Source organism: Stigmatopora nigra, chromosome 8 (assembly GCF_051989575.1).
Source record: "Stigmatopora nigra isolate UIUO_SnigA chromosome 8, RoL_Snig_1.1, whole genome shotgun sequence".
Lineage (NCBI taxonomy): Eukaryota > Metazoa > Chordata > Actinopteri > Syngnathiformes > Syngnathidae > Stigmatopora > Stigmatopora nigra.
Window position 1 is genome coordinate 900,052 of NC_135515.1, and position 25,125 is coordinate 925,176.

The 25,125-nt window shown below is 44.9% G+C and overlaps 6 protein-coding genes and 2 non-coding genes across 9 annotated transcripts; 6 read left to right on the forward strand and 2 right to left on the reverse strand.

Moving 5' to 3' along the window:
- Nucleotides 1-45: 45 nt before the first annotated feature.
- ilkap (integrin-linked kinase-associated serine/threonine phosphatase) lies at nt 46-2,714 on the forward strand. Of its 2 annotated transcripts, none has more exons than XM_077722456.1 (10): nt 46-479; nt 867-991; nt 1,099-1,216; nt 1,297-1,403; nt 1,469-1,562; nt 1,624-1,711; nt 1,958-2,100; nt 2,168-2,287; nt 2,369-2,450; nt 2,536-2,714. In XM_077722456.1, exons 2-10 carry the CDS (start codon nt 955-957, stop codon nt 2,656-2,658), a joined length of 912 nt encoding a protein of 303 aa, XP_077578582.1. In that variant the 5' UTR covers nt 46-479; nt 867-954; the 3' UTR covers nt 2,659-2,714. The 2 variants fall into 2 exon arrangements, with proteins under 2 accessions (XP_077578582.1, XP_077578581.1); XM_077722455.1 differs by having other exon boundaries at nt 51-479; nt 867-1,004.
- A 144-nt stretch (nt 2,715-2,858) lies between these two features.
- On the forward strand, nt 2,859-9,158 carry LOC144200613 (arf-GAP with coiled-coil, ANK repeat and PH domain-containing protein 2). Its single transcript, XM_077722858.1, is given in 21 exon segments — nt 2,859-3,213; nt 3,297-3,354; nt 4,314-4,433; nt 4,561-4,614; nt 4,977-5,035; nt 5,142-5,325; nt 5,406-5,450; nt 5,526-5,621; nt 5,703-5,777; nt 6,015-6,118; nt 6,193-6,244; nt 6,317-6,417; nt 6,686-7,051; nt 7,110-7,179; nt 7,312-7,400; nt 7,467-7,546; nt 7,632-7,786; nt 7,873-7,982; nt 8,181-8,291; nt 8,366-8,427; nt 8,500-9,158. Coding segments are annotated over 21 exon segments (2,151 nt in total). The 5' UTR covers nt 2,859-3,160; the 3' UTR covers nt 8,607-9,158.
- A 5-nt stretch (nt 9,159-9,163) lies between these two features.
- wdr74 (WD repeat domain 74) lies at nt 9,164-10,980 on the reverse strand. Its single transcript, XM_077722857.1, has 2 exons — nt 10,134-10,980; nt 9,164-9,988 (listed from the first exon to the last, which is right to left on the reverse strand). Exons 1-2 carry the CDS (start codon nt 10,743-10,745, stop codon nt 9,326-9,328), a joined length of 1,275 nt encoding a protein of 424 aa, XP_077578983.1. The 5' UTR covers nt 10,746-10,980; the 3' UTR covers nt 9,164-9,325.
- Nucleotides 10,981-11,220: 240 nt separating this feature from the next.
- iws1 (interacts with SUPT6H, CTD assembly factor 1) lies at nt 11,221-16,091 on the forward strand. The gene is made up of 15 exons (XM_077723411.1): nt 11,221-11,476; nt 12,046-12,128; nt 12,273-12,915; nt 13,004-13,063; nt 13,255-13,465; nt 13,604-13,661; nt 13,763-13,869; nt 13,955-14,105; nt 14,184-14,266; nt 14,388-14,517; nt 14,622-14,739; nt 14,811-14,922; nt 15,154-15,210; nt 15,301-15,412; nt 15,622-16,091. The coding sequence occupies exons 1-15, from the start codon at nt 11,428-11,430 to the stop codon at nt 15,745-15,747; spliced, it is 2,100 nt and encodes a 699-aa protein (XP_077579537.1). The 5' UTR covers nt 11,221-11,427; the 3' UTR covers nt 15,748-16,091.
- A 371-nt stretch (nt 16,092-16,462) lies between these two features.
- Nucleotides 16,463-17,324, reverse strand: ostn (osteocrin). The gene is made up of 3 exons (XM_077722709.1): nt 17,192-17,324; nt 16,959-17,128; nt 16,463-16,784 (listed from the first exon to the last, which is right to left on the reverse strand). The coding sequence occupies exons 1-3, from the start codon at nt 17,279-17,281 to the stop codon at nt 16,700-16,702; spliced, it is 345 nt and encodes a 114-aa protein (XP_077578835.1). The 5' UTR covers nt 17,282-17,324; the 3' UTR covers nt 16,463-16,699.
- A 3,539-nt stretch (nt 17,325-20,863) lies between these two features.
- On the forward strand, nt 20,864-24,763 carry gmnc (geminin coiled-coil domain containing). Its single transcript, XM_077722708.1, has 3 exons — nt 20,864-20,954; nt 21,063-23,161; nt 24,521-24,763. Exons 1-2 carry the CDS (start codon nt 20,895-20,897, stop codon nt 21,636-21,638), a joined length of 636 nt encoding a protein of 211 aa, XP_077578834.1. The 5' UTR covers nt 20,864-20,894; the 3' UTR covers nt 21,639-23,161; nt 24,521-24,763.
- On the forward strand, nt 23,914-24,104 carry LOC144201072 (U2 spliceosomal RNA). Its single transcript, XR_013327269.1, has one exon. It is a non-coding gene; the product is annotated as a U2 spliceosomal RNA (small nuclear RNA).
- Nucleotides 24,598-24,762, forward strand: LOC144201078 (U1 spliceosomal RNA). The gene has a single exon (XR_013327275.1). It is a non-coding gene; the product is annotated as a U1 spliceosomal RNA (small nuclear RNA).
- Nucleotides 24,764-25,125: the final 362 nt, after the last annotated feature.

Sequence of the window (25,125 nt, forward strand, 5' to 3'; positions counted from 1 at the left end):
TTGCGAGGAACCAATTTAAAAAAGCCCTTAATTTTGCAATAAAGTTTGTGCATTACACGCACTTTCATGTTATGTAATATTTACAATTATTATTTTATCTAATTACACCTTAAACATACCTTACTATCTAAGTCACAAATCACATGCAGTTCACACCTCATACGGTGAGAGGCGCTAGAATGTCATTGGGGTAGAATTAGGGCGAAGAAGATGCTGCTACAAAAGCAACGTAGCATACTTCGAATTGTAGCCTTACAAGTTTAACCATTAAAAGGACCAACACTTCCGCCCATAAACTCTATCTAGGCAGTGTTTTTTATTATTATTTTATGATCCCCCTTCATCTAAGTTGTTTTTGTTATTACGGAGGCGAAATTAGCAGATTCGCGTTGATAGGCAGCTAAACTGGACTACGATAGGGGGCTAGCTCCGGACAAGAATGGATCTATTTGACGACCTACCGGAGCCAATTCAGACCGGTGAGTGACCCCGGTTTCACGGGTAATTCCAAACGACACTAAGGTCAATACATCCTGTGGTCGTTATTAATTAAAATGTTATTTATGAGATACTTCAATTGAATTGAATGCCTTTATTGTCATTACAAAAGTATAATGAGATTTAAAGTTTTCACCACGCAGTGCACAAATAACAACAACAACAAACAGATACATAAATAAGAAATAAATACGAAATAAGTAGTCCATGTTCTGCCATAATCTTGCTAAGTAGAGTTGACAATTGATATTGTAATACGTAACAACGTGACCAATTGTAATATAGAGATCGTCTTTTTCATGTTTACCCTCATGTAGTTTTTTTTTTATTAATATTACCACTTTATTTGTATGGAAATATGTTGTCAGGTCCTGCCTCAGCTGTTGTCTCGTCGCCATCCGCCAAAAATGTGGACGACAATGAGAAGAGCGTCAAGCGGAAACGGAATGAGGAAGAATGTGCTGTGTCCGCCAAAGAAGAAGAGACCAAGAAAGTTTGTAGAGAAGGTTTAGGCCTCTGCCATCATGTCTAATGATGCTTGGCGTCCATGATGCAACTCGTCTTACTCTTTGTTTTTCTCTATTTGTGTGTTCATGTTAGGCCTCCCGGAGCTGCGTGGCTACGTGGCGGCAAGACGTGGCGAGCGTGAAGAAATGCAGGATGCTCATGTTCTACTTCCTGACATGAGTAACTGCTTGGCAACACTACCTGCACAAATGTATAACGTAAATCTACTCACAGAGGTGTTTGTATTTCTATAATCTGCCTAATATTTGTGAATATTTGATGTTTCTGAAGATCAAGGGTGTCCTATTTTGCTGTTTTTGACGGCCACGGCGGCGATCGAGCCTCTCGCTTTGCGGCCGAGCATTTTCACCTCATTTTGGCAAAGAACTTTCCTCAAGGTAAAGATTAAAAAAATGGATTTATTTTTCAATATAACCTTTTCAATATTAAATGTGTTTTTTAGGTGAAAATGAAAACCTGGACAAGCTAATCAAAAAATGCCTTTTGGACACATTTCGCCAGACAGATGAGGATTTTCTTAAAAGAGCATCCAGCCAGTAAGTTTGGTACTTTGTTATATTGTTTTATTTGCTTCATAAAATTATCTTTGTGGAACAGAAAGCCCACATGGAAGGACGGCTCCACGGCGACATGCATGCTAGTGCTGGATAGCACAGTTTATGTGACCAACTTGGGGGACAGCAAGGTATCTACTGCACTGTGAGGGAGAACAGGGTTTGTTGTCACGTTTTTGGTCGCTATTATATACTTGACTTTAATTATGGGTCACTTTCTGCTCACTCTTGGGCTTTTACGGGTCACTTATTGTATAGAAGGAATAGTAAAATCCTAAAAAAGTCAAACATGACGACCAATTCCATATGACAGCTTACCCTGTTATCCCCTATATGTCAAAAATACTGAAATAATGACTAAAGTTTTATCTTGGTAGGCCGTATTGTGCCGCATGGAGGAGGATGGAGACGCCCCGGAGGGACAAAGCCGACGGCCGGCTACGTTAGCGCTCAGTCGAGACCACAATCCCACCATCTATGAGGAAAGGATGAGGATCCAAAGGGCGGGAGGAACAGTCAGGTGTGTGGAATTATTACATCTCTTTTCTATTTTTGTCTGATGTGTTTTTTTTTTTTCTTTATCGCAGGGAAGGGCGAGTAATGGGCGTCCTGGAAGTGTCACGATCCATCGGTGATGGTCAATATAAGCGCTGTGGTGTCATTTCCACGCCAGACGTGAGAAGGTGTCAGCTGACAGTTAATGACAGGTGAGGTCATGTGACACACACATACACACACATACAGTCAAACTAGCAGAAAAATATAATTGTGTCCTTTGACCTTCGTAGGTTCATCATCTTGGCCTGTGACGGCTTGTTTAAAGTCTTCTCGGCAGCTGAGGCTGTCAGATTTGTCCTTGATGTCCTGCAGGTAATGAAAGGAAGCCATTTTTGTTTGGCTTTATTGCAATAAAAAATGTGGGAGAAATAGGCTGAACTGTGTGTTGTTGTTATAGGACAGTACATTTAGAAGCAAAGAGGAACAGTTTGAGGCGGCCTGTCAGCAGTTGGCCAGCGAGGCAGTCCGGCGGGGCTGTGCTGATAATGTCACGGTTATCTTAATTTCTATTGATTTCTGAACTGTTGTACTGTTGACTTTTTTTTTTCAATAAAATACATGACTTCCACTGTCAAAGTATGTTGCTGTTTATTACTGATGTACACAAAAAAGATTTAGTAGTCATAATCATGGAAGACTTCCATGATAACTATGTACATTAAAGTGAATAATATTCCCAATATTTTGTCGTAATAATCGCAGTACCTGATTCCACCACTTGGTGTCTCCCCAAACCAAACAGAACCCGGATGTAGGCTGGAGGCGCCAATGTTAGCATCACTTTGCCTGTGTGGGATGCTGACAGCTGTGGAAGCCCCAAAACAAACTCGGCTTTTACAAGCTCATGCGACACGACAAGTTTACAGCTAAGTAAATTTTGTGTCTTTTAACTGTAGTCGTATATATTAGAGGTCGTTTTGCTTCCAATAAGCAGTTTCCGTGAGTGTTAGCAGGTCGGCTAACCGCCTTGCTGTTTTGGGCAATTATACTCTTCCGACGGTTTCAAGGTGCCCTCACTCAATATGAATTTATTACTTAATTTCTCGGAGTGCGTCGAAGATACTCCGGAATTCAAGTAAGCGACTCGCTCAATTAGTTGGCATTAGCACGCGCATGCGCGTATATCGCAAATTTATTGTATGTTTTTTTTGTTTTTAGGCTAAACTTGGAGCAGTTTGAGGACGATGTTTCCCTGCTACAAACACAGCTGGACAAGGTACGGCGCTAATTGTCGACAATTGTGTTTTACATAGCAATTATTTGGAGTTGGCACCAAAGTATTATAATGTCTAAATGAAGCACTTTAAGTCGAATTTGGCACTCCAGAATAGCTGTTTAATATTGCTATAATTAAATACATATATACACAATTTGGAAAATATGCCATTAAAAACCTTATTTGTGGGAGGAACCTTCTAAAAAGATAAACAGCTGCTAATTGGACGGTGGCTTTCTCCTCTCCCCACCAGCCAATCCCTATTTAGATATAGTAAGAGGTTTTAGTGAAGGAGAAGGCAAAAAAAGAAGGCTCCCGTGAATAAAAGCATTTCGTAATGTTCATTGTCTCTCTGAGGATATGAAATGTATTTTAGACAACACTAGGAAAATGGACCTGTCTTCATAAACTACTCTGTAGTCCGCTAGTTACTTCCTGGTCAAGTCCGCTGTTCCCGCCTCTTTCTCGGATTGGCGCGCTATCAGAGGCCGACCAATCCACATTGAGCATAGTATGACGTAGAAATTCGCAAAACATCCTTTGCCGTCAAAAAAAAAGCTTCAAGCGACGTTATTTGGTCTTCTATTATGAAATAAACTTTATGTACATGTAAAAACTTCCAAAATTGACCTTGCACTGCGACAAAATGTAAGTAGATAACTTTATTCTCAACAATACAACGCCAAATGTACATGTACATTATACTGTATGGTGGACAGTTCACACAATACCCAAATAGAACTACAAAAATAGAACAAATAAAAGTTCGTGGTGGTTTCTTCAATTCAAGCTGTATTGTTTGTAAAGTGTATTGGTCCTTATAGCCTTTGGGGAATGACTGCCAGTCCTCCGAGTCACAACAGATTGGACGTCTAACCCCTGAGTGGAAAACCCTTGCTACAATGTGCCCAACAACAAATTCCATCTCACTAACCAGTGTTTGTTTTGCACCCAACCAGGTGATAAGGTTGTGTGGGAAAATGGTGGAGGCAGGACAAACGTACAACGCAGCCAATCAACTGTTCCTCACTGGCCTCTTCGAACTTTTTGCACGACACAAGGATGACGGCATCATGGCGGTGAGGACCTGATACGAGCACCATTTTTGAGTGTATTTTATGATTTAAATGGATTTAATGGACAAAATACGACAGCCTACTTGGCTAAGAATGCTTGTTTACTGACTGTCTTTTCGTGTCCTCTTAGAATTGCCTCACCCAGTTCGAGCAAGGCCTACAGGAGCTGCTCACGTTTCACACTGTGAGTCATACACAAAGAAGTAATGTGGGGGAAACGGGGTTGGTTGTCACAATTTTTCTCTCGTACCCTTACCCAACAACATAATCTCGTGGTTATGCATTTATTAAAAGCAAACACATTTGAAATCCTTTTTATTTTTCAACTTTTCAATACAAATAAATACAGCAACTTCTTTTCTTGCTATAAAGGGTCAATAAGATTAGCTAATAACATCACATTACCATTAAATTAAATGCATTTCATCAGAACGCCACATTTTAACAACTACTATTACGTAACATCGACACTTTGTTGTGGAGTTGTAGCAAGTGTAATAGCCAACCGATGTGACAAGCAACCCTCTCCTATTTCTATGTTCTTAGATGCTGTTGGACCAGAGCCAGCGAGCCATCAGTCATCAGCTCAGTAACCTGTGCAAGCAGTAAGTGCACACACAGGCTAAGTTTTAAACTCTAAACTGAAATGTCATCCTTCGTTTGATTGGCCAAACCACCGAATTGACGGCTGTCATCGTCCTGCTTTTTCAGGTTTCTTCCTCAGCTGTCAGAGACGCGTGCAGAATTTATACGAATCGGTGACGACCTGGACACGGCGGCCGCTAAGAGCGCTCAGGTGTCTCGGCACAAGATGGCCGACGCCGAGAGAGCTAGTCACTTGCTCACGGCCACCCGGAAATGTTACCAGCACTTTGCCCTGGATTATTGTCTGCAGGTAAACACAGCCATGCATTCAGATGGAGCAAAAACCCTAAAAATTGACCAGTTATTTCCATTTTTTTTTGTTTGGGTCAGCTCAATACGTTCAAAACGCAACAGAAGACGGACATTTTGAACTCTGTAAGAGCAGAAATTCAACACCGTCTCTTAGCTTAGCATGATAGCCTGACTGAGATTGTTGTTGTTGTTTTTTAGGTGTTCTCATTGGTCAACGCTCAGCTGACATTCTTCCATCAAGGATTCGATCTACTCCGGGATCTCGATCCCGCCATGAAGGTCATGGCAGCGCAGGTTGGCGAATGCGTTCAACACTTAGCCGTTGCCGCTTCCGACGTTTTTACTAAAGAGGATTCTGTTGATTTTTGCACACAGCTCTGCCAGCAGTCGGCCGAATGTGCAAGTACACGGAAAAATCTGGAGAATGCTCACCTGCTGGTCCAACAGAGAGTAAGTCAGTGACATCACTTATGTATTTAGCTCCTACTTACATAATGCTAATTGCCGTATTTTCTCGCATATTAGCCATGTTTGTAACTAAAAAAAATGATGTCTGAATCAAGGGTAGGCCTTATGTGTGCACAAATTAAACAAGGTGACAAAGCCAAAACACATGGATGGATTGGACGTCTATCACAGTCAATGGCAAGCAATGAATGAAACATTATTCTGCTTATTTACGCGTAGGATGCCTCGGGAGAGACGCCGGTCCAGTCGTGTCACGGGAACAATGACGTCATCCAAGGCTACCTCTTCAAACGTTCTCGAAAGAAGTCGAAAACCTGGAAGAGGTGGCTCCAAGAACGTCGGAAAATGCAAACGGGTTTAAAATAGCAACCGGATCATTTTGCTTTTATGTGTTCAGGTGCTGGTTCGTCATCCGAGACAACCAACTGGTCTATAGGAAGACCCACAAGGTATATTTTCTTTTATTTCCCGGTCGTTCAAATCACAAGACGTAGGGACAAATTCTCTTCTGGCTTCTTCAGGAGGCGTCCACTCTTCTGTTCGAGGACCTCCGACTGTGTGCCGTCAAGTCTTTGGAGGACGTGGAGCGTCGATTCTGCTTCCAGCTGATGTCTGTGCACAAGTAAGACAACAACAAAAAATGCCACAGAAGAATAACACGTAATGTCTTTCTTTTTCTATTAGCATATTTTCTCACATATAAGCTTCATTTGTCACTCAAACAATGAATTTGTCGGGGAAAATTGTTGAGGGCGTGGCTTATACCATAACCATGATTAATGCATAATAAAAGACATCTTTGATGAGAAACATTTGGATTTTAGCATGGATTTAAATATCAATTTTTCACCTGGCATTCTTTTCCCTCCATTTTGTGTCTGTTTCATCAGGTGTTGCGTCCTCCAAGCCGACTCTGAGAACGTGCGCTTGGCGTGGTTGGGCGCGTTGCAAGGCAGCATCGACACGGCGTATCGCGAGCGCGGCCAAGCCGCGCCCACGCAGGCATGCTCCCTCATGGCGATATATTCATTTACAATTTAGTATATTAATATTTGCATGTTCTCATAGCCCAAGGAGTCCCTCCCGTCCAAGTCCGGCGACGACGACGTTGCAGCCAATCAGGGAAAGGCAGTTTTGGCTGCGGCCATGCGAGGCCCCGGCAACCGACGGTGCTGCGACTGCGGCGAGGAGGAGCCACGATGGGCCGCCGTCAACTTGGGGGTCACCGTGTGCATACAGTGTTCGGGGATACACCGGTACGCCACTCGCTGTTTTTTTTTAATTGCCTTTTTTATACATATTTTTTCCTTCTAGGAGTTTGGGCGTGCACGTGTCCAAGGTGCGCTCGTTAACGCTGGATTCGTGGGAATCGGAGCAGCTCAAGGTGAAACTTGGCATGACAAAAAAGCCGCAACTGACATAGATTTGCCCAAAATCAACAAAATCCGCCCAACCTGCAGGAGTTTATAAATCTCATCTTCTATTGTGATAACAAGAACCTTCCACTTTTTCCTAGCTGCTTTGTGTCCTGGGAAATGACGCCATCAACGACATCTACGAGGCGGAATGCTCGCAACGGGTCAAACCCACCAACGAGAGCTCGCGGTAAGCCCCTCCCACCTCCCAATCGACCGCTAATCCATCCTTGATGATTGACGTCTGTATCTTCAGCACCGAGAAGGAGGCTTGGATACGAGACAAGTATGTGGACAAGACATTTGTGAGGCTAAATGCGGACAACCATGGAACAAGTAAGTTCCTGAACAAAATGGCCGACAAAGTCATCCAGTCTTCAAAATCCAATTTCTCGTCCCTTATTCGTTCCATCGCATCAAGACGGCGTCGAGGCCTCGCAGCTATCGGGTCTCTACAGAGCCGCAGTGGCTGGAGATCTGGTCGCCATGGCGGCGGCGCTGGCCCAGGGGGCGCCGGTGAACGGTAGCGTCGCCCTGGAGGAAGGACGTACCCCTCTCATCGGGGCTGCCCAAGGGGTGAGAATGGATTATCCAGTAGATGGGAATTGGCTGGTTGAGTCCACCAATCGGCAAGTAGGAGTAGACGCCATTTTTTTCTGTAGGGGTCGCTGTTGGCATGCGAGTTCCTGTTGCTGAATGGAGCCAACATCAACCACAGAGACGGAAGAGGACAAGGAGCTCTACATGCAGCAGCCACCGCAGGACATACTGGGTTACTACACACATTTACTCGCAATATTTCGCAAAATCTGTCCCCGATGCTATGCTAACGTTAGCAGTTTCTTAGCAGCGGAAGCTAGCTTTTTAGGGAAAAATGCATTTGAGTCCAATCCAGAATTTATTTGAATATACTTTATCTCCTCTCATTTTCTTAACTTTTTTTATCCTCACTAAATATTTGTATTTAAAGGCAAGTGTGTCTTCTGCTGAAGCGGGGAGCCAATCAGTACGCGGCAGACGAGAGCGGCCGCGACCCGTTGGCTATTGCCGTGGAGACGGCACACGCCGACATCGTCACGTTGTGAGTTGACAAAAAACATGCGACACGCCTCAAAGGTGGACCGACTACATTTTCTTCTTCGTTGGTGTCTCCAGGTTGCGCATGGCCAGAATGAACGAGGAGATGCGAGATTCTGACGGCGTTTTCGGAGCGGCAGGTGAGTCAGTGCGATAGAAATTGGAAAAATAAAAAATAAGGCTTAATGTGGACTTCTGTTGGGTCCTTTTAGGAGACGACCAAACTTTTCAGGACATTTTTCGAGATTTCAGCGACATGGCATCGCACGACCCAGACAAGCTGGCCAGACGAACTTTCCGCAGAGATGATGACGGTTAGCGTACTCGCTAAAGTTCGGCGCCGTAAACGACAAAGGCAAGATGTGAGTAGATTTGCAGTCTGGTGTAATCGTCGCATCACAAAAATCAAAATGGAAAAACTAAGCACTCAAACATACCCCATTATGTTTACTTCTAGTCGTAAAAGTTTGGTTGGTGGTCCACATTCATGTCAACTTCCGTATTTTCTCGCATATTAGCCGCTTCTGCGTGAATATTGTAATTGTTTAGCCGTCACATTAAGTTATATTACACTAAAGTGAAAACTTGTGAGGGAAAAAGCATCATTTTCAGGTCAGAAAGGGAACTTTTACTTCTTTTTAACATTTCCAAATGTCACTTTAAAGCCTCAAAAAATGTTTACTAAGCACCCGTGTTGCCTTTTTGGCATTTTAAATGTTTTTAGAAAATAGTTTAAGTGAACTTCTCACACAGCTTATGTGAATTATAACTCAGTTGCTGCTAAAATGTCATTTCAAATAGAATATATACATTTCATGTTCGACTGTTACTAATGTTATGCTACTATGTAATAAAAAAGAGTCAACTCCACTGTCATTTTGTCATAAATTGAGCATTTACTAAAAAATGAAGAGGAGAAAATTTACTATATTTATAGAATACATTGTTTTTCATCATATAGTATTATTCTGGCTAACATCAGTTTACTTGGTGAAAAAGAATGCAAAAGTCCCACACAATTATTGGCTCATGAACGTCTCACGGTTCAGCTTTCTTTCTTTTCTGTTTTTTCGGTGGCTCCTCCTCCTCCACTTCTGGTGTTTTGTCGTCTTGATCTTCCCCCGTTTCATCAACGCTTTTCTCGCCTTCCTCTAATGTTCCACTTTCGGAATTCTCTGGCTCTTCGGATGTTTTCTTCCCAGGGTTCTCCCCTTCTTCCGCTGGCACCTTTCTCTTAGGATTCTCCCCCCGCTCTCCCACCCGTTCCATGGCATCCCACACCTCATCCACGTCGTCGTCCTCCTCCTTCACCTCCACACAATCGTCCCCGGAGGCGTCCTCGGGGTCATCCAGGGGTCGGCTGGCGAGTAGCAGGCAGGTGAGGCGGGATTTCAGGTAAACCTTATGCTTCAATTGCCGGTCCCCCAGGTTGTGGATACGCAGGAAACGATCCAGGCCGCAGGACGCCACCAGGGGTTGCGAGGCGTGGCACTGCAGACTCCGGACACCTCCCGACATGCCCTTGAAGCAACCCCGCACCAGACCTTTACGCAAGTCCAGGACGGCAATCTGCCCGTGCGTGTTTCCCACCACTACCGACCCCCCCGTGGCGGGTAGCGACAAGGTGGTGAGCGGGTACTCGCCGTAGATGGCTTCCATTACGGGCCGGCGATTGGACGTGGAGGGGTCGTACACGTGGACCTGCCGAGAAAACAAATCACAAGGTATTACTAACTAGTTACTACCAAAATGCATGACATATTAAATCTTTACACGATGAACTAGTAACAAGTAAAGTGCAATACTTCAATTTATCCCATGTTGTCTGACTCTTTACTGCTTTTACCTGATGGTATCCCGTGCAGGTGACCACCTTATCGGAGCCCGGTATGAAAGCCATGTCCATGACCCAGGTGGGCTGTCGGAGACTGAGCCAGTCGTCCGGCAGATTCTTCGCAGCGAACACGGGTACGTCAGGCTTCTCCAAGTCCCACACTTTGAGACAATTTTCCTTACCGCCGGTCGCCACCTTGTTCCGGTGCTCTGGATTCTGCCTCATCCGGGCTATGTTATTTCCCACACGGATCTTCGCCGCCGGCTCGCCGCTCTCGTCCTTCCAGACTTTGAGCATGCCTTCCCCCGCGCACGTCACCAGCCCGGCGCCGTCATCCAGGGTGGCCAAGCCAACGACGGAGCCGTCGTCGGGGTCGGCACATTGTCGCACGTCCGTGAAGATTCCCTTCTCGAGGCTGAACGTCTTAACGGTTCCGTCCTGCGCAGCGACCAGGACCTCGCTCTCGGCCGGATCGCCCCAACACAAGGTGCGGACCTCGTGCTGGCGATTCATCTGCGAACTGTGACAGAAGTTATGCGCTTTTTTGCGTGACAGGCTGACGCCCTTCAGGATACCCGTCTCTGAGCCGAGCCACACGGTGCACGGCCGGCTGATGTCGCCCATCTCGCGGGTTCGGTGAAAACGTCCACACGGCAGCTAAAGGTTTGCTCCTCGGCGCACACACGCTTGTAGCCGAGTCGCGGGAAAGGGACGTCAGGGGTCTGATTCTTCTTCTATGCTTTTTGGGGGTAGAAAACTGCATCATTTTTACCGCGTATGGTTGCTTGAGATACGACTTTAATTTATTCCGTTACTACGCTTTTGTATGCTCTCAAGCATGTTTGATCTTACATTGTCTGTAGTGAATTTTTAACTGTTATAGAAATAAAACTCTACAATTACTCATTCGTCATCAAACGTCACTAGGCTTCTCGTTAATAGCGTGTGTGGAATTAGGTGAAAACTAACGTCACGTCATTGTAATTATATAAAACTTTCTATTACTATACTACTTACATTTAAAACGGTGTAAGCATCTTTATGTTTGCCACAACTTTAAGCGCCACACTGTGATGTCACTACAAGGCGCCGATGACCTTAGCGCATGCGTATATGACCGGCACACTCCATTTTGGCTCGTCTTTTTCCGACAACAAGCGGCCAGGGTGGTTGTAACCGACCATATTGGTTCGTTTGCGTTTTGTTTTGTTTTGTTTGACCGCCTCGATTCAAATAAAGGCGTGGATAGCGAAAGAGTTGTCGCGCGCCATATTTGTTCGAACTTCGAGCTGTCTTCGTCTTTGAAATGGACGGAGAGGAGGACGAGTTCATGTCTGGGAGTGGGAGCCACTCCGGTAAACACTTTTATCTTTGCTACATAACTAGCTTCACAAAAACGCCATAATACTGAATCAAATAGTCTTGTGCCTCATCTTTCTTCTTTTAACACACCTTTGGTGACTTACTGTTTAAAACAAGTCTAATAAAGTGTAGCCGTTAATAACAGGAAATGCCCTATGTTATTTTGTAGATTATTTTTTTGGACTAATCTTCCTTAAAATTGGTAAACTAATACGAATATTACCGAGGCCTACATGCACAACCATTTTCTATACAATTGTGTTTTATTATAAACTAGTAACAACACTGTTCCACAGGGTCACCAAAATGCAGTTTTATCAAACAATACGACTGAGACAGATTTGTTCATATGTTGACTATTAGATGTCACCATTGCACTTTCAACGGAGAAGGTTTAAATATGTACATCATTGATATTTTCCATGGTAGAATTATTTTAGCCAGTCGTTGTCCCACTAGACTTATAAAGCACTGAGTCAAAGCCTGTAAAACGTTACAGATGGTTTATTTGTGTTTGACGGTCAGGTGTCAAGTTTTTAATTTTGTTCTTTGTTATATGTAGATGATGGAGGCGGAACTCCAGTAATGGATGAACATCAGACCTCAGACATGGAGGACCAGAGCAGCAATAAACACAATTCTGAGGTCAGGTTCATTCATAGAATGGAAGATATTGTTACATTATCATTGGCTTTAAGCCTAAATGTCATCGTCTAATAGCACTAATTTCTTTTGGTAGTATCGAAAATGGCATTGATTATTTTTTGATTGACGCTTTTGTGTCATCAGGACGAGCGGAGCAACGTCGATTCTGAAAACGACGCCCGTAGAGGCGCCGACAGCGACTCGGAAGCGGAGGAGCCCGCCCAACGGGGCGCCTACAGTCGGGGCAGCGACTCAGAGACGGAAGCCCCCATCGCCCGCGACGACCCGGGAAGCGACTCCGAGGCAGAGCGGCCACGACCCGCCGACAGCGACGACGATGACCCCGAACCGGCGGGCAAACGTAGAGCTAGCGCATCGGAGGACGAAGATGAGTCGCCTGTCAAAAGGGCCGCCTCGGACGCGGGGGGGTCTCCGCCCCCCGCCGGAGACGGGGAAAGCGGCTCGGAAGCGGGCAAAGCGCCGGCCGCCGACAGTGACTCTGACAACGGGGACGGCAAAGCCAAATCGGCCGTCGACAGTGACTCTGACGCCGAGACGCCGGCGAGGCGGGGGGTCGCCCCGCCGGACTCGGGCGACGAGTCCGACGGGCCGCGGGAGGAGGAAGCCGGGAACGAGGGCGGGGGCAAGTGGAAGGCCGTCGTGCGTTCGGACAGCGAGGAGGAAGAGGACGGTGGTGGTGAGGGGAGGAAGGGTGACGCTGAGGGTTCTGACGGTGGTACGCAAGCGGCGCCAAAAGCTTCGGACGACAGCGACGATGAGATGCCGGGTAATGGCCTCCTCACGATGAGCTCTTTTTCTTTTTGATGAAATATGACATCAATGCATTTGTTAATGGTTGCGTTGGTGTTTTACAGTCAAAAGGAAAAAGGCCATCCTGTCGGACAGCGAAGAAGACGAAGACACGGAAAAACCAGGTGAGGATATACGGTTTTGTCGGGCGGTGTTAACCCTTTTCATTCATTCAAACTTTGGCTAACTCCACAAGTTAAGGTGAATTCTTAAGATATGGCATGCCATAAAACAAAAGATAAAATGCATGTTTGACACACTTTTATTATTTTTGATTTTTTTTTCCACTCATTTGATTTACTGATTTGGTCCTCAGCGTTAAAGCGGAATCGCGCCGTTTCCGATGACGACGATGACAGCGAAAGCGATACGGGCGGCATCGATAAGAGCATGGCGGCCAAGCTACGAGAGCTGGGTTCGGACAGCGGCAGCGACGATGAAGACCAGCGCTCCAAAGGCGCGGCAGAAAACAAAGACGAGAAGGCGCTCTTTGGGAGCGACAGCGAAGACGACAATAATCAGGAAGAGTGAGTACGATTTTCTCTTATTCATTGTAATAGACAAATGATACGCCCTCTAGCGGCCAACAGTGGAGAAACATGAGTTGATCATTTTAGAATGGTGACAAGCCTACTGTCATCTGAACCCGTCTGTGTCTTTCTCAGGAAAATGATCGCAGACATATTTGGAGAGTCGGGAGACGAGGAGGAGGAAGAATTTACGGTGGGTACCCCTGGCAACAAAAAAAAATAGTCATGAAATTGTCAGTTTGTTTAGTAGTATAAAGCTAACCGAGATGGAAAAATGTTTTTTTTTGTGAGCAGGGCTTCAACCAAGAAGACCTGGAAGGCGAAAAGAAGGAAAGCAAAGAAAAACAGCCACGAATGGAAGACTCGGATTCGGACGGGGGGGTCCGTCGAGGAGGCCATGAGTAAGAGTCAAATCTTGATTGATGGGATATTAAAGTACTATGTATGACTTTGCTAGCAATATCCAGCCTCTTTTTGGTATTACAGCGCCAGCTTCATGTCCGACTTTGACATCATGCTGGCTCGCAAGAAGGCCATGAGCGGCAAACGGAGACGCCACCGAGACGGCGGGACGTTCATCAGCGACGCCGACGACGTGGTCAGCGCCATGATCACCAAGATGAACGAGGCCGCCGAGGTACGGACGCCATAATCTCATACCGCAATATAGCAGACCATTTTTAGATCATTAATATTCTTCTTCTTCTGTTTCCAGGAGGACCGAACGCTGAACAGTGCCAAGAAACCGGCTCTGAAAAAACTCACTCTGCTGCCCCAAGTGGTCATGCACCTGAAAAAGTAATTCCATTTTACCTGTATTTAGCCATATATAGAATAGAATTTTTCTGCTTTCGTTTTATTTATAGACATCCATTGAGTGAAATGATCTCGAACCATTTTTGTTGTTGTTGCTAATCAGGCAGGACCTGAAGGACACGTTTATCGACAGCGGCGTCATGTCGGCCATCAAAGAGTGGATCAGCCCGCTTCCCGACAAGTCGCTGCCGGCCCTCCGAATCCGGGAGGAGCTCCTCAGGGTCCTTCAGGAGGTGAGTGACGACAAAAAGAATCTTTTTTTTTATCAAGCCTCTTCATATATTTGTAGTCAGGAAAAAAATGACTCCAAGGTTGCATTTTGTCTGTCCGTTTGCAGCTCCCCAGCGTCAGTCAGGAGACGCTGAAACACAGCGGGATCGGTCGCTCCGTCATGTTCCTTTACAAGCACCCCAAAGAGTCGCGTTCCAACAAGGACTTGGCCCTCAAGCTCATCAGTAAGAAAGGCCCTCGTCGCCAATACCCATCCAACACCCAGTTAATCTGGCTCCCGTTTGTCGCTTTTCAGACGAATGGTCGCGACCCATCTTCGGCCTGACGTCCAACTACAAGGGAATGACCAGGGAGGAGCGGCAGCAACGTGACCTGGACCAACAGATGCCTCAACGCAGAAGACTCAGGTAGCTTACTTTGTTATTACTTTGGTATTTACTCACATATAGGGGCGTATATGTGAGAAAATATGGTAAAAAAAAAAACGGCAAATATTCTGTATCTTGTATTGTTGAATTTATTTTTTTCATAAGAAAAATAGATTTTTATTTTTCAACTTAATAATAAACTGTACCTTTTTACTTTTTGAATTAAACACAATGACGTCCACGCTGACTTGTCCTCCCTTGTGTCCACAGCGCCGGAGGACAGACTCCCCGTCGAGACCTGGAGAAACAGCTGACCGGAGAGGAAAAGTACGTTTGGCCGCTTTGGGGGCGTTGCTTCAAAATTAGGACAATTCCTCTTTAACAAGCAGTCTAAATGTGCATTTTGTGATGTCACAGAGCACTACGACCCGGCGATCCGGGTTTCTGCGCCAGGGCTCGCGTCCCCACGCCCTCCAACAAAGACTACGTGGTCCGCCCCAAATGGAATGTGGAGATGGAGTCCAGTCGGGTAAGGGATCAAATTTCACCCTAGTATTATCATTCAATTATGGACACACACATATTTTTGTATTGTTTTTATTTTCTTTAATCTATCAATATATTTGTATTTTTTCTCCAGTTTTTATCGATGTATATCTATATTTTTTCCAGTTTTATTGACTTTTTAAGTTTCTGTTATGACTATGTGAATCTAACACACACACGCTTTCTGTTCAGGGTCCTATGAAGAAGGGGATGACCCGCGTGGACAAACAAATGCGCCGCTTCGCCGACATCCGCCGCCTCACCAAGACGGGACACGCCGTTAAAATTAGCGTGGAAGGAAACCGCATGCCACTCTGATTTTACGTTCCGTGGGATTTTTTTTCCAGGCTCATTTCTACGCAAACCACAGATCTCGCTATATTCAACATTTTTTATTTGCCTCCAAATTGATGACACTCAGTTGTCACCATCATAAATCATAGATTCGCGTCCGATTGGCCGCTAGATGTCCAATTCATGTCGACTGGGAAAGGATGAGATAATGGTGAATAGAAGTGGGGAGTTCACATACTCGCTGATATCAGGTATACTAAGTACATTGTCTAGGGGTTTCTTTGTTGTTGTTGTTTTTTTTTTTTTTTTTATAGCTGTCGTTGTGCTCTGCTCTGTTGTTGGTCCAGGATACTTTTTCTTAATAAAAAAAAAAACAATGTCAAATGTTCTCCAGTGTCATTATAGCATGGCTGCTACATATTTTTGGAGATTGAAAAACAATAACTACAGTTTTGGCTTTGTCAGAAGTGCTGAATGTTTAGCCTCGAGCAGGTTAGCATGACGGACAGGAGGACTTGAGTATTGCGGCTTCTGATTGGCTGCAGTCTGCAACAGGGTGAACCCAAATTCATCACAGCACATGTGCGCAATCTCATCAGTTCTGCGCAGCGCAGACGTGCTCGCTAAAACCAAAGCGTGAGTATAAATAGTTTTTCAAATTTTACATGCAATTTACATCCACATACATGTACTTTACATGCATATGTATTGTCCTTTAAATCAATCAAACGTAAGTCAGTTTGCTGTTTGTGTTTTTTTTAATCCTTTGCAAGAATGAACTCATGAAAAACCCTAGTAAATGAACATGAACTCTATTTTTGTACGTATAACTGGTAAATTCCACCAGGAAAAAGGCTCACACAAATTCTGGAAACTCTTTAGCCGCTACGAAATCAGATCTTGACGTAGCTCTGGTATATTGTTGAAAGCTGCAACAGGAGCATACAGTACCCGAAATGTCCATAAGAGGCGCTGCTTATCCTCTTCTATTTGGCAGGTGTCTTGTTCTAATTCTGTCCAGGGGAGGAAGGCTGACACGTCGCCCTGGCAACAAAATCACCCTAATTGCAACAAAAGAAAAAGAGCACGCAAAATAGAAATATATACATTATATACTTTTTTTCCTTGTACATGCAGAAAAAAACTTTGATAAGCCAAGCATGAGAAAGGCAAACTAACTAAACGGATATTTTCTTGACAGGTGTACTTATCCACCAGCGATGGTGAGTTCTGACCTCTGCCCGTCGATGGTGCCGGAGAGTCGATCCAGCGGCGACGCCTTCCCCCTCAGACCCGTTTTCCTCTTGACGTCATTATCCATCTGGGCTCGCCTCCATTGCGTCTTCTCGCTGTCCGGACGTGCCACGGCGTGGGGCGTCCTGGTGGAGACGTCCAGCTCGCCATGCTGGAAACGGCGAGGAGGGTGAAACCGGGTGAGCCCCGAGTACGTCACGTGACCTTTTCCAACCTGTCGGGGGAGCGCCAGATGACGTGCGTTGTGCTCGGACACGTAGGTGGAGAGAAGAAAGATGAAGAGCAGCCATCCCCAAAAGTGCATCTGCCAGGGAGAACCAGGTTGGTTGTCACAATTTCTACTCTTGGTCAATATTTATTCATCCAGACTTTCTAGGCGTAGATTTTGTAGCATGGCTAATATGATATTGTGAGATAGCCCCGCCCACAGGCCTCTGTCATAACCCCTTGTGACCCAGATGTTGGCTTATGAGCCGCGGGCAAACACCTGGAGTGGAATCGGCGCACACACGCAGACACGCGCGCACGCCATTTTTAGCTGTGGTGATTGTCCAGCAACATGGGGCTAATTTTAGTATTTTCCAGCCCTGCAAATAAACGCCTTTTGAGCATCCAAAAAGCAGAAGCGCCTGCGTCAAAGGCATTCCCCACCATTCCCTGTGTAGCATGGCCAGTGGATTCTTCCATTCACAAAAATACCCCGCCCGGTCTTCCCTGACCTTTACAGTTAGCATCATTGCACATATTATTGTTGATGTCCAAACAGAGGTGCCATCCATTGCCGCCTTAGCAAGTAAATAGAAAATAGTTTGCAATTTACCAGGCCTCAAATCATTGTTTTGTCTTTTCAAAATAAAGATCTGCTTTTACTTTGGAAAGTCACGGTAAAAAACAAAGTCATTTTATTTTTGCTATTGTCAAATGATTGGAATTGTTGTCAGTTGCAGAACTAAATTTGAGATATTTAAAAAAAACGTATCCAGATTGTATTCTTGAATATTTGTAACCCTTAACTTACAGGTGGGCAAAATAATTGGTAAATTTTTAAAGAAAATGGCTCATCAAAAACAGGCCATTTTTTTTGAATTACCTTCTTCTAAGGAATAACTTCCCCCAAAGTGCACAAATAAGTAATAAATATGACACAGGCACCCCGACATACCTTGAGCGTGTCCTCCCTCGTCTTTTGCCAAGTGCCAAGTTGATGTCCGCTCATATAGCAGCTGTCTGTCCGTCTTTCCGTCCGTCTGTCCGTCTATCTTCAAAATGTACACACCTCTCTTGTGACCTCACTTCCTTCCCTCCCCAATACCTTTCTTAACTTATTGGGCAACATCGAGGGTGCGACAAGTCCAATTTGTACTTTATTTATCATTTCATTTTTTTAGTAAGATTTTACAAATTATATAAATATTTATGATAAATAAAAAAAACCTCATATACTTCTAGTTTGGAAAGCATGCCCCCACTTTTGACCCAAAATATGCAGACCGCCTGGGTTTGATCCCCCTTTCCAACCTCCCGAGGGTCCCGTCGCCCTCCCGGAGAAAACACACCTGCGCTATCAATAGCGGCCAAGGCGCTAATCATGACGGAAATAACCCGAGCCCTAATTGGCCACGACCTTCTCATGGCAATTCCCAAACACACACATAGCCTGGATCTGGCAACCCATTTATATATCAGGCTCCCTTGTTTTTTAATGCAGGGACTGAAGCCAGGTTGGCGAATAGGCACTCCAGGCGGTCGCTCGGGGCCCCGGCCAAAAAAAGGGGCTCCCCCTCCCAACCCCGAGGGATGCTAAAAGCCATTCGTCAGAAACAAAATGACACGGCAGTCATGGGGTTCTCCGGTTTCTTCCCGCATCCACAAAGCCTTTTTCGTGGACGGCCGATTTCACCGCGACGAAAAGCCGCTTAGCGGGCGGCGCTCCCGCGCGCTGGCACGCGTCGACTTTCGGGCCGATTTTGTAACATGTTATTACGCCGTCGGCGGACTAATGTGACCCGATGGCGATTGTGTGCAGGAATGGGGGGCGGAGCCTTTTAGGAAGTCCACAAAAAGAGCTCGAAACTCAGATTGGAAGCCAGTTGCATTGTAGGATTAGCTTAAGCGCTCCAATCGGGGAATCACTTTGAAGATTGTAGCATTTGTTGGTGGCTGGGATGTCATTGGCTGCCATTGAGGTCCATAGATGTCCAAATTGTTGAGTTTTAATCACAATATTTGTCAAATTTTCCTCTTTAAAGCAGCTATTGGAACCAATTATATTTGTTATAACATTTTCCATGTTCACTTCGGGAAGCTTAAATTAGGCTCCACCCCAATATAATCATATTTCATGTGCGCCCCTAAACAGATTGCACCCTAGGCGGTCGCCCGCATTGCCCAAAGCAAAAAGTGGCCCTGTTAACGGGCAATATTAATTATTTCTGTTTTTTGTTTTGTTTCCCCCGATGCAGCTGTTTTGTTCAAAGCGGTAACGAGGACGAGCGGCCTTCTAATCGGACGCTGTCGCCCAACAAATCCGTCCCCCCGTCATTAGCACCACAGCGGGGCGGTGGAACGCAAGCCCCTCCTTGACGGGGATTTGGCATCTGTGCTCTCGACCCCAGCTAGACCACCAGGTAGACCACCTGTAGTCCGCCAGGGGCTTATTTGGGGTTTTGTCCACTCACGTCACAGACCCCGAAAATGAAAAAATGATCATAATCTCGTAATCTCGCACCCAGAGGCCAATGTTCGTCCATCGACGCCGACCTCGGGGGGCTAATTGGAAAACGAGAGGGTGCATTAACATCAAGACGGGCCCCTCACTGAGGGACACGCCCACTCCCGAATGTGATTGGCACATATGGTCCAGCAGAGATGATAGTACAAAATTGTAATGTTATGAGAATAAAATGATCTATTGTATTGGTACAAATAGGAGAATTATTAAGAAAAAATAAAGGTAATGCATTAACTACAAAAATGATTAAATGTTTGATGACTACAGCAAAGCTTAGAAATATAATAAAAGTTGTAAAAATATATTTTTTAATTCATTCATCATAATCCACAATCTCAAAGTATAACTATATGGGAAACAAATATGAAAATGTTCGTTCAATTTGAAAAATCACCACTTTGAGCTCAGGTGTTTGGCTAGCATTATCTAGATGACATCACAGCATGGACGCATGTGATTGGACCAGCCGTGGATGTACTTGCGTGGGACTTTTTCGGGAAAGGAACAAGCAGACGACCTTCACAAGCAACTGTAGGTTTCCTCGTTATCACTTTGTATTTCAACTTTTGGATCATATAGATCATTTTTAGGTCTATTTTTTTCTTCCCAGCACCACACTTCAGGACCTCTTGCCAGCAGAGTGTGGTGAGTTCAAGTGCACTCGAGATTTCTTTCTATTCCAGATGAGTCAATGATCTTTTTTTTCAATTATTCGAATGAGAATTTCAGTGCGTTGCAAGCAAGGACATTTTGTACGATGCATTGAATGTAGTTTCATTCATTTTCTTCTTTATGTCTCCCTTGCTAAAACGCATTTGACATTTTTTCCCGAAAACTCTAAACACAACCTGCCTCTCTTTAAACAAACTTTTTGAAATTCAGTCATCACCGTTTTAATGAGTAAAAACAGTTTTTTCAGTGTTAACTCATTCATATGATGCATTTATTTGTGTTTTTATTTTGTCTTTTTTTTTTCTCTTCGTAGGTTCAAAGGCTCCGCCCCGTATCCGTTTCCATGGAAACCCTAACTCCCACATGGTCCCCCGTTTACCAGGGTCACGTCACGAACCACGTTGGAGCGAAAGGTCACAATTCCTCCAATGCATGGGGTCAGTCTCAAAATGTTGTTCACCTCTGGACGTCTATCTGTGTCAATGTTCAACTTTTGTTTGCTTCTGCAGATTGTATGCTTAGTATGTCTCCGCCTACTGGTGGCCTGTGGATAGAACAACAGAGGAACAAACAGGTGATTACATTATTTATCTGCAAAAAATACATTTACAAAAAAAAAACATTTACAAAATGCTAATGTTGCTAAAAGTGGTATGTGCACATCTGGAATGGTCGCCCTCAGCTCGAGGACAAACTTCTGCACCGGGAGGAAGAGCTGAGTCGCCTCCAGGACGAAAACGAAAAACTGCGTCGATTCCTCCGCTCGCCTTTCGTGGGGAATTTGGCGGACGGACAAGGTTATCATCGCAAGTGGCCAAACCGCAGCGGACCTTTCCGCGACTCGGCTCGGCGCCCCCCACAGGTCAGTAGGCGCGTTTGTCGCAACCTCAGCGCCGAGTTCGATTCCGCCGAAAGCATTTCCGCCAAGTCCCATTCCCGGTCGGCGCTGGACCTTTGGGTCCTGAGGACACTTGGTCTGAAAGACCCGGACACCGTCGACGCGTCCAGTACGGACCGCTACCCCGAGGAGACTCCTTTCGGCGACCCATCCCAGACCCCGTGTGAAGGTCGCCATCCCGATTTGGCCTTTACCACGTCCCTGAGCCCCACCAGTAGCGTCAAGACCCTCAGCTACCCTCAAGGGCAAGCTTTTGTCAGCCGGGACCCCCAAGGACGATGTAAGTTCACTTGGTTGCCTGCCGAAACCTCCACAAGTGGCCAACTGGACTCTAGAGGGTGGGAAACCCCACAAATTTGAAATTGTAGGCTCACTCATGGTAGACTTTGGAGCATGTTGAGGCCATTCCTGTCTATTTTCCATAACTTCTAGTGAAATTGGATGCCATTTGGGGTCACCTGGTGTTGCTTCAGGCACCATTTTGGGTCTCTTCCTTCCACTTCATTAAAATACCCATTTTAAAATCTAAAATGAAGAAAAAATACGCCCAAAAAGCTAACCAGATTAGTACGACAAAATATTTCAAAATGACAGGCTTTGACACAGCCAATTTGCGCCGAGGCCCGTTAGCATGTTAGCTCACTTACGATCCGGGCTTTGAGTTCCGCCTCCCAACAGTTGGTGGTCCCTCCCCGCTCCTCCTCCCGCAGTTAACAATGAAGGGGGTCCATCTCCCCGGGGGGGTCCCCGAAAGAACCGGTCCCATCCCCGGAGACGCCGAGAGCGCCGTGTCCGACCGAGCGCTCTCGCTGGCTAATAACACGGCGCGGTCCTCACCGCAGATGTCACCCAGATTGGTGGCCTGCGAGCGGAAGGTGGGAGTGCCACGGAGGAGGACGCGCTGGGAATCACACGGAGATCACGCCGTCCCTCCTCCGCTGACGGGTCATTAAGGAGGACGGACAGGAAACTCAATCTGTCCTCGGACTGTCGTCCTGCCGCAATTTGACAGATTGGACGCACTAGACGACAGACCGCCCACCAATCAATGTACCCCTCCAAAAGAGCACCATTAATGAGTGGTCTCTTCCCACAACTCCTGAACCGAAATAACAATAACGAATTTACTTTTGTGTGCCACGCAAAAATGGTTTGGCTAGCCAAATATAGCCCACGGGCCTTAGGTTTAGAACGGGTTAAGAAATACCTAGACTACACAAAAGCGGGTATTTCAGTGGTTTGGATCAGATAGCAGCAGACGCGTGTTCGAAACATGCTCGTTTGTATACACTGAATGCAGTACAATAATGCTAGTAGTACTTTGAGCATAACAGTAGCGTTAGAAGCTAAGCCAATAAATACAGTGTAATGAATAACCATGCAGTCAGAACAAAAGTGTTGTGTTGCATTGCATTGGAACGCTGGAATTCAATTCCATTGCTATGTACCTGCTCATCAAGTGTCACATTCACATAACAAAAGAGTATTTTACCCAAAAATAACACCACCAATTTTAAACATTTAACAAATCAGATCTTTTTGCCCATTTTGTTCTCAAAATAGCCCTCAAACTGAATTAAAAACAATAGTTATATTTTAAGATTGTTCCTGACACGACTCCATCAGAGCAGTAAGATATAAAAGAAATATAATCATTGTGAATGACTGTGGAACGTGTTTTTGACAAGTTTGCTCCTGACGGAAAATTTCCAAGGTGACCCTGAACGTCCCTTTTGAAATGAGCAAGTGTTCCGGTTGAGGACGAAATTAAGCATGGTAATTTCCTTTGTTTTAATTTTAAATTCCACGAAAAAGGGGAGAAATGCTCAGTCAGGAGTTTTTCCTCAAATCAAGTTGGATATACGTTACTTTCGACTAACCAGGTAAGCTAGTTTGGCTTTACTCGCATGCCCCTCAATTACACACAAGTTTTAAGTAGGTGCCTAAATTGATGCCTGATGAATGCAAATGCACGTTTTTTTGCTTTTGTTCTTTCCAGCAGTTTGTTCGATGTTGGAACGGCAATGGGAAACGATTGTTTTCATGAACTGTTTTAGACAAATTTTGCATGTTGAGATCGGCTGAAATACTATTAATATGATTTGAAGCCTAAAACATCCAATTACATATACAGTTTTCCTCCACTGCGGTGGTGGCATTGTAGTTGTCTGTTACAAGTCGTTATAAAGGAAACAGGAAATTGCAAGGCGGGTCGAATTTGATCACGTGTCCTTCGGGAAACGTCAATCAAGCTGTAAAACATGCTTTTCGGCATCGTTAAATGATAATTTAGACAGTTTGTGCATTATAATTTTAATATAAATTGCCGTGTTATCTGATTATTCTGGATTATTTTGTCCCCATGTGTCTTTTGCGAAACTACTACTGTTCATTTGTGTATTGTTCCCAAAGTTGATTTGATTGGACGAACGTGGGTCACCTGACCGCATCTTTCAAACATTTGCTACATTTAATTGTAGAAAAACATAATATTTTCCCTGTTATTATGCAAAATGTGTGAAGTTGTAGTTACTGCTTTAGACGTATTGATTTATTTAACATTTTTTAATGTTGTCACCACGACTCTAAGTCGTATTGGCTGAAGTCAAGTCGTCCTTCGTGACAGCCTTGGGTTATCGCTTCTCGGCCTTTTGGCTAAGATCAAGTGTAGTATCTGTTCTTATCAGTTTAATATCTGATACGTCCCCTATCCGGGGACCATATATTAAATTGATTTTTGGAACTGGGAGATGGAATAGGGGCTTGCTCCGTCCACTCCACGCATCGACCTGGTATTGCAGTACCTCCAGGAACGGTGCACCCCCCTATACTTGTGAAATTATAACATGTATTCATAAGAACAGCCAATTCTTATTAAACGTCTAAGGAACACTTTTATGCGTCAATACCTTTTAACATCCGCTCTCCCGTAGCACTATAGGTCTTTAGCACTTTCACGGAAACAATGCTAAATTTTGGACTACACACCCTGGCGTCTACTTATGACATCGTTTTTCTTCTCTAAAAGGACGTTTTGAACAGATGTAATATTCTTGGGGAATAGATCGGTGACAAAATTCTAGTCTGCAGTAGCACATGCGCGTTGAGAATGCATGATCCGCAGTGCATGATGGGATTGATTATCCTCATACTTTAAAGTGAATGTAAACAAAGTTTGGTTGATGTCATGACTAATCTATTACATTTACTGGGGATGATTGTATTATACATTGTGTGTCTAGGACTATTTCGCAACCAAACCCGTGAGTGAAAATGGCGACCGCGCGAAAGAAGACGGACCCGCAGACGTGTACAACTCATACTTACCTGGCAGGGGAGACACCATGATCATGAAGGTGGTTCACCCAGGGTGAGGCTCAGCCATTGCACTCCCGGTTGTGTTGACCCCTGCGAATTCCCCAAATGTGGGAATCTCGACTGCATAATTTCTGATAGTGGGGGACTGCGTTCGCGCTCTCCCCTGATATATTGTTAATATATTCAAAAACATTTCAAAGTTCGGTTAACACAGCCCCAACTCCATAGTAAAAACTTTCACTCTCTCTCCAAACAGGAGAGGTGAGGCACCTATTTGAGAATTTAAAACTTAGTGTCATCTTCCTTGGAATCTAAGAAAACAGCGCCACAAAGTGAGTATATTAAAGAAATGTGTTTTTTGCAATGATAAGAATGAGTTGCCTTACTGCTGGAAGCCGCGGGGCATTGCGGTCAATTGCTGCATCCTGATTGGGTGTGTCATGTGATTTACAAGACCCGACATTTTTCGAACTATTTGTTACATTTAATAGCACAAACGATGTTTTGTCGGGTTTTATCCAAGATGTTT

What these genes read in the sequence shown, in the direction of transcription:
- ilkap (XM_077722455.1), top strand. Translation starts at nt 440, where the DNA reads ATGGATCTATTTGACGACCTACCGGAGCCAATTCAGACCG. An exon ending in CAAGAAAGTTTGTAGAGAAG is followed by an intron (nt 1,005 to 1,098) that starts GTTTAGGCCTCT and finishes TGTTCATGTTAG; the next exon opens with GCCTCCCGGAGCTGCGTGGC. An exon ending in CCAACTTGGGGGACAGCAAG is followed by an intron (nt 1,712 to 1,957) that starts GTATCTACTGCA and finishes TTATCTTGGTAG; the next exon opens with GCCGTATTGTGCCGCATGGA.
- wdr74 (XM_077722857.1), bottom strand. Translation starts at nt 10,745, where the DNA reads ATGGGCGACATCAGCCGGCCGTGCACCGTGTGGCTCGGCTCAGAGACG. An exon ending in CCTGCACGGGATACCATCAG is followed by an intron (nt 9,989 to 10,133) that starts GTAAAAGCAGTA and finishes TTTTCTCGGCAG; the next exon opens with GTCCACGTGTACGACCCCTC.
- iws1 (XM_077723411.1), top strand. Translation starts at nt 11,428, where the DNA reads ATGGACGGAGAGGAGGACGAGTTCATGTCTGGGAGTGGGAGCCACTCC. An exon ending in GACGACAATAATCAGGAAGA is followed by an intron (nt 13,466 to 13,603) that starts GTGAGTACGATT and finishes TGTCTTTCTCAG; the next exon opens with GAAAATGATCGCAGACATAT. An exon ending in TGGAGATGGAGTCCAGTCGG is followed by an intron (nt 15,413 to 15,621) that starts GTAAGGGATCAA and finishes CTTTCTGTTCAG; the next exon opens with GGTCCTATGAAGAAGGGGAT.
- ostn (XM_077722709.1), bottom strand. Translation starts at nt 17,281, where the DNA reads ATGCACTTTTGGGGATGGCTGCTCTTCATCTTTCTTCTCTCCACCTAC. An exon ending in ATCTGGCGCTCCCCCGACAG is followed by an intron (nt 17,129 to 17,191) that starts GTTGGAAAAGGT and finishes CGCCGTTTCCAG; the next exon opens with CATGGCGAGCTGGACGTCTC. An exon ending in GGCACCATCGACGGGCAGAG is followed by an intron (nt 16,785 to 16,958) that starts GTCAGAACTCAC and finishes TGTTGCAATTAG; the next exon opens with GGTGATTTTGTTGCCAGGGC.
- gmnc (XM_077722708.1), top strand. Translation starts at nt 20,895, where the DNA reads ATGCTTAGTATGTCTCCGCCTACTGGTGGCCTGTGGATAGAACAACAG. An exon ending in AACAACAGAGGAACAAACAG is followed by an intron (nt 20,955 to 21,062) that starts GTGATTACATTA and finishes GGTCGCCCTCAG; the next exon opens with CTCGAGGACAAACTTCTGCA.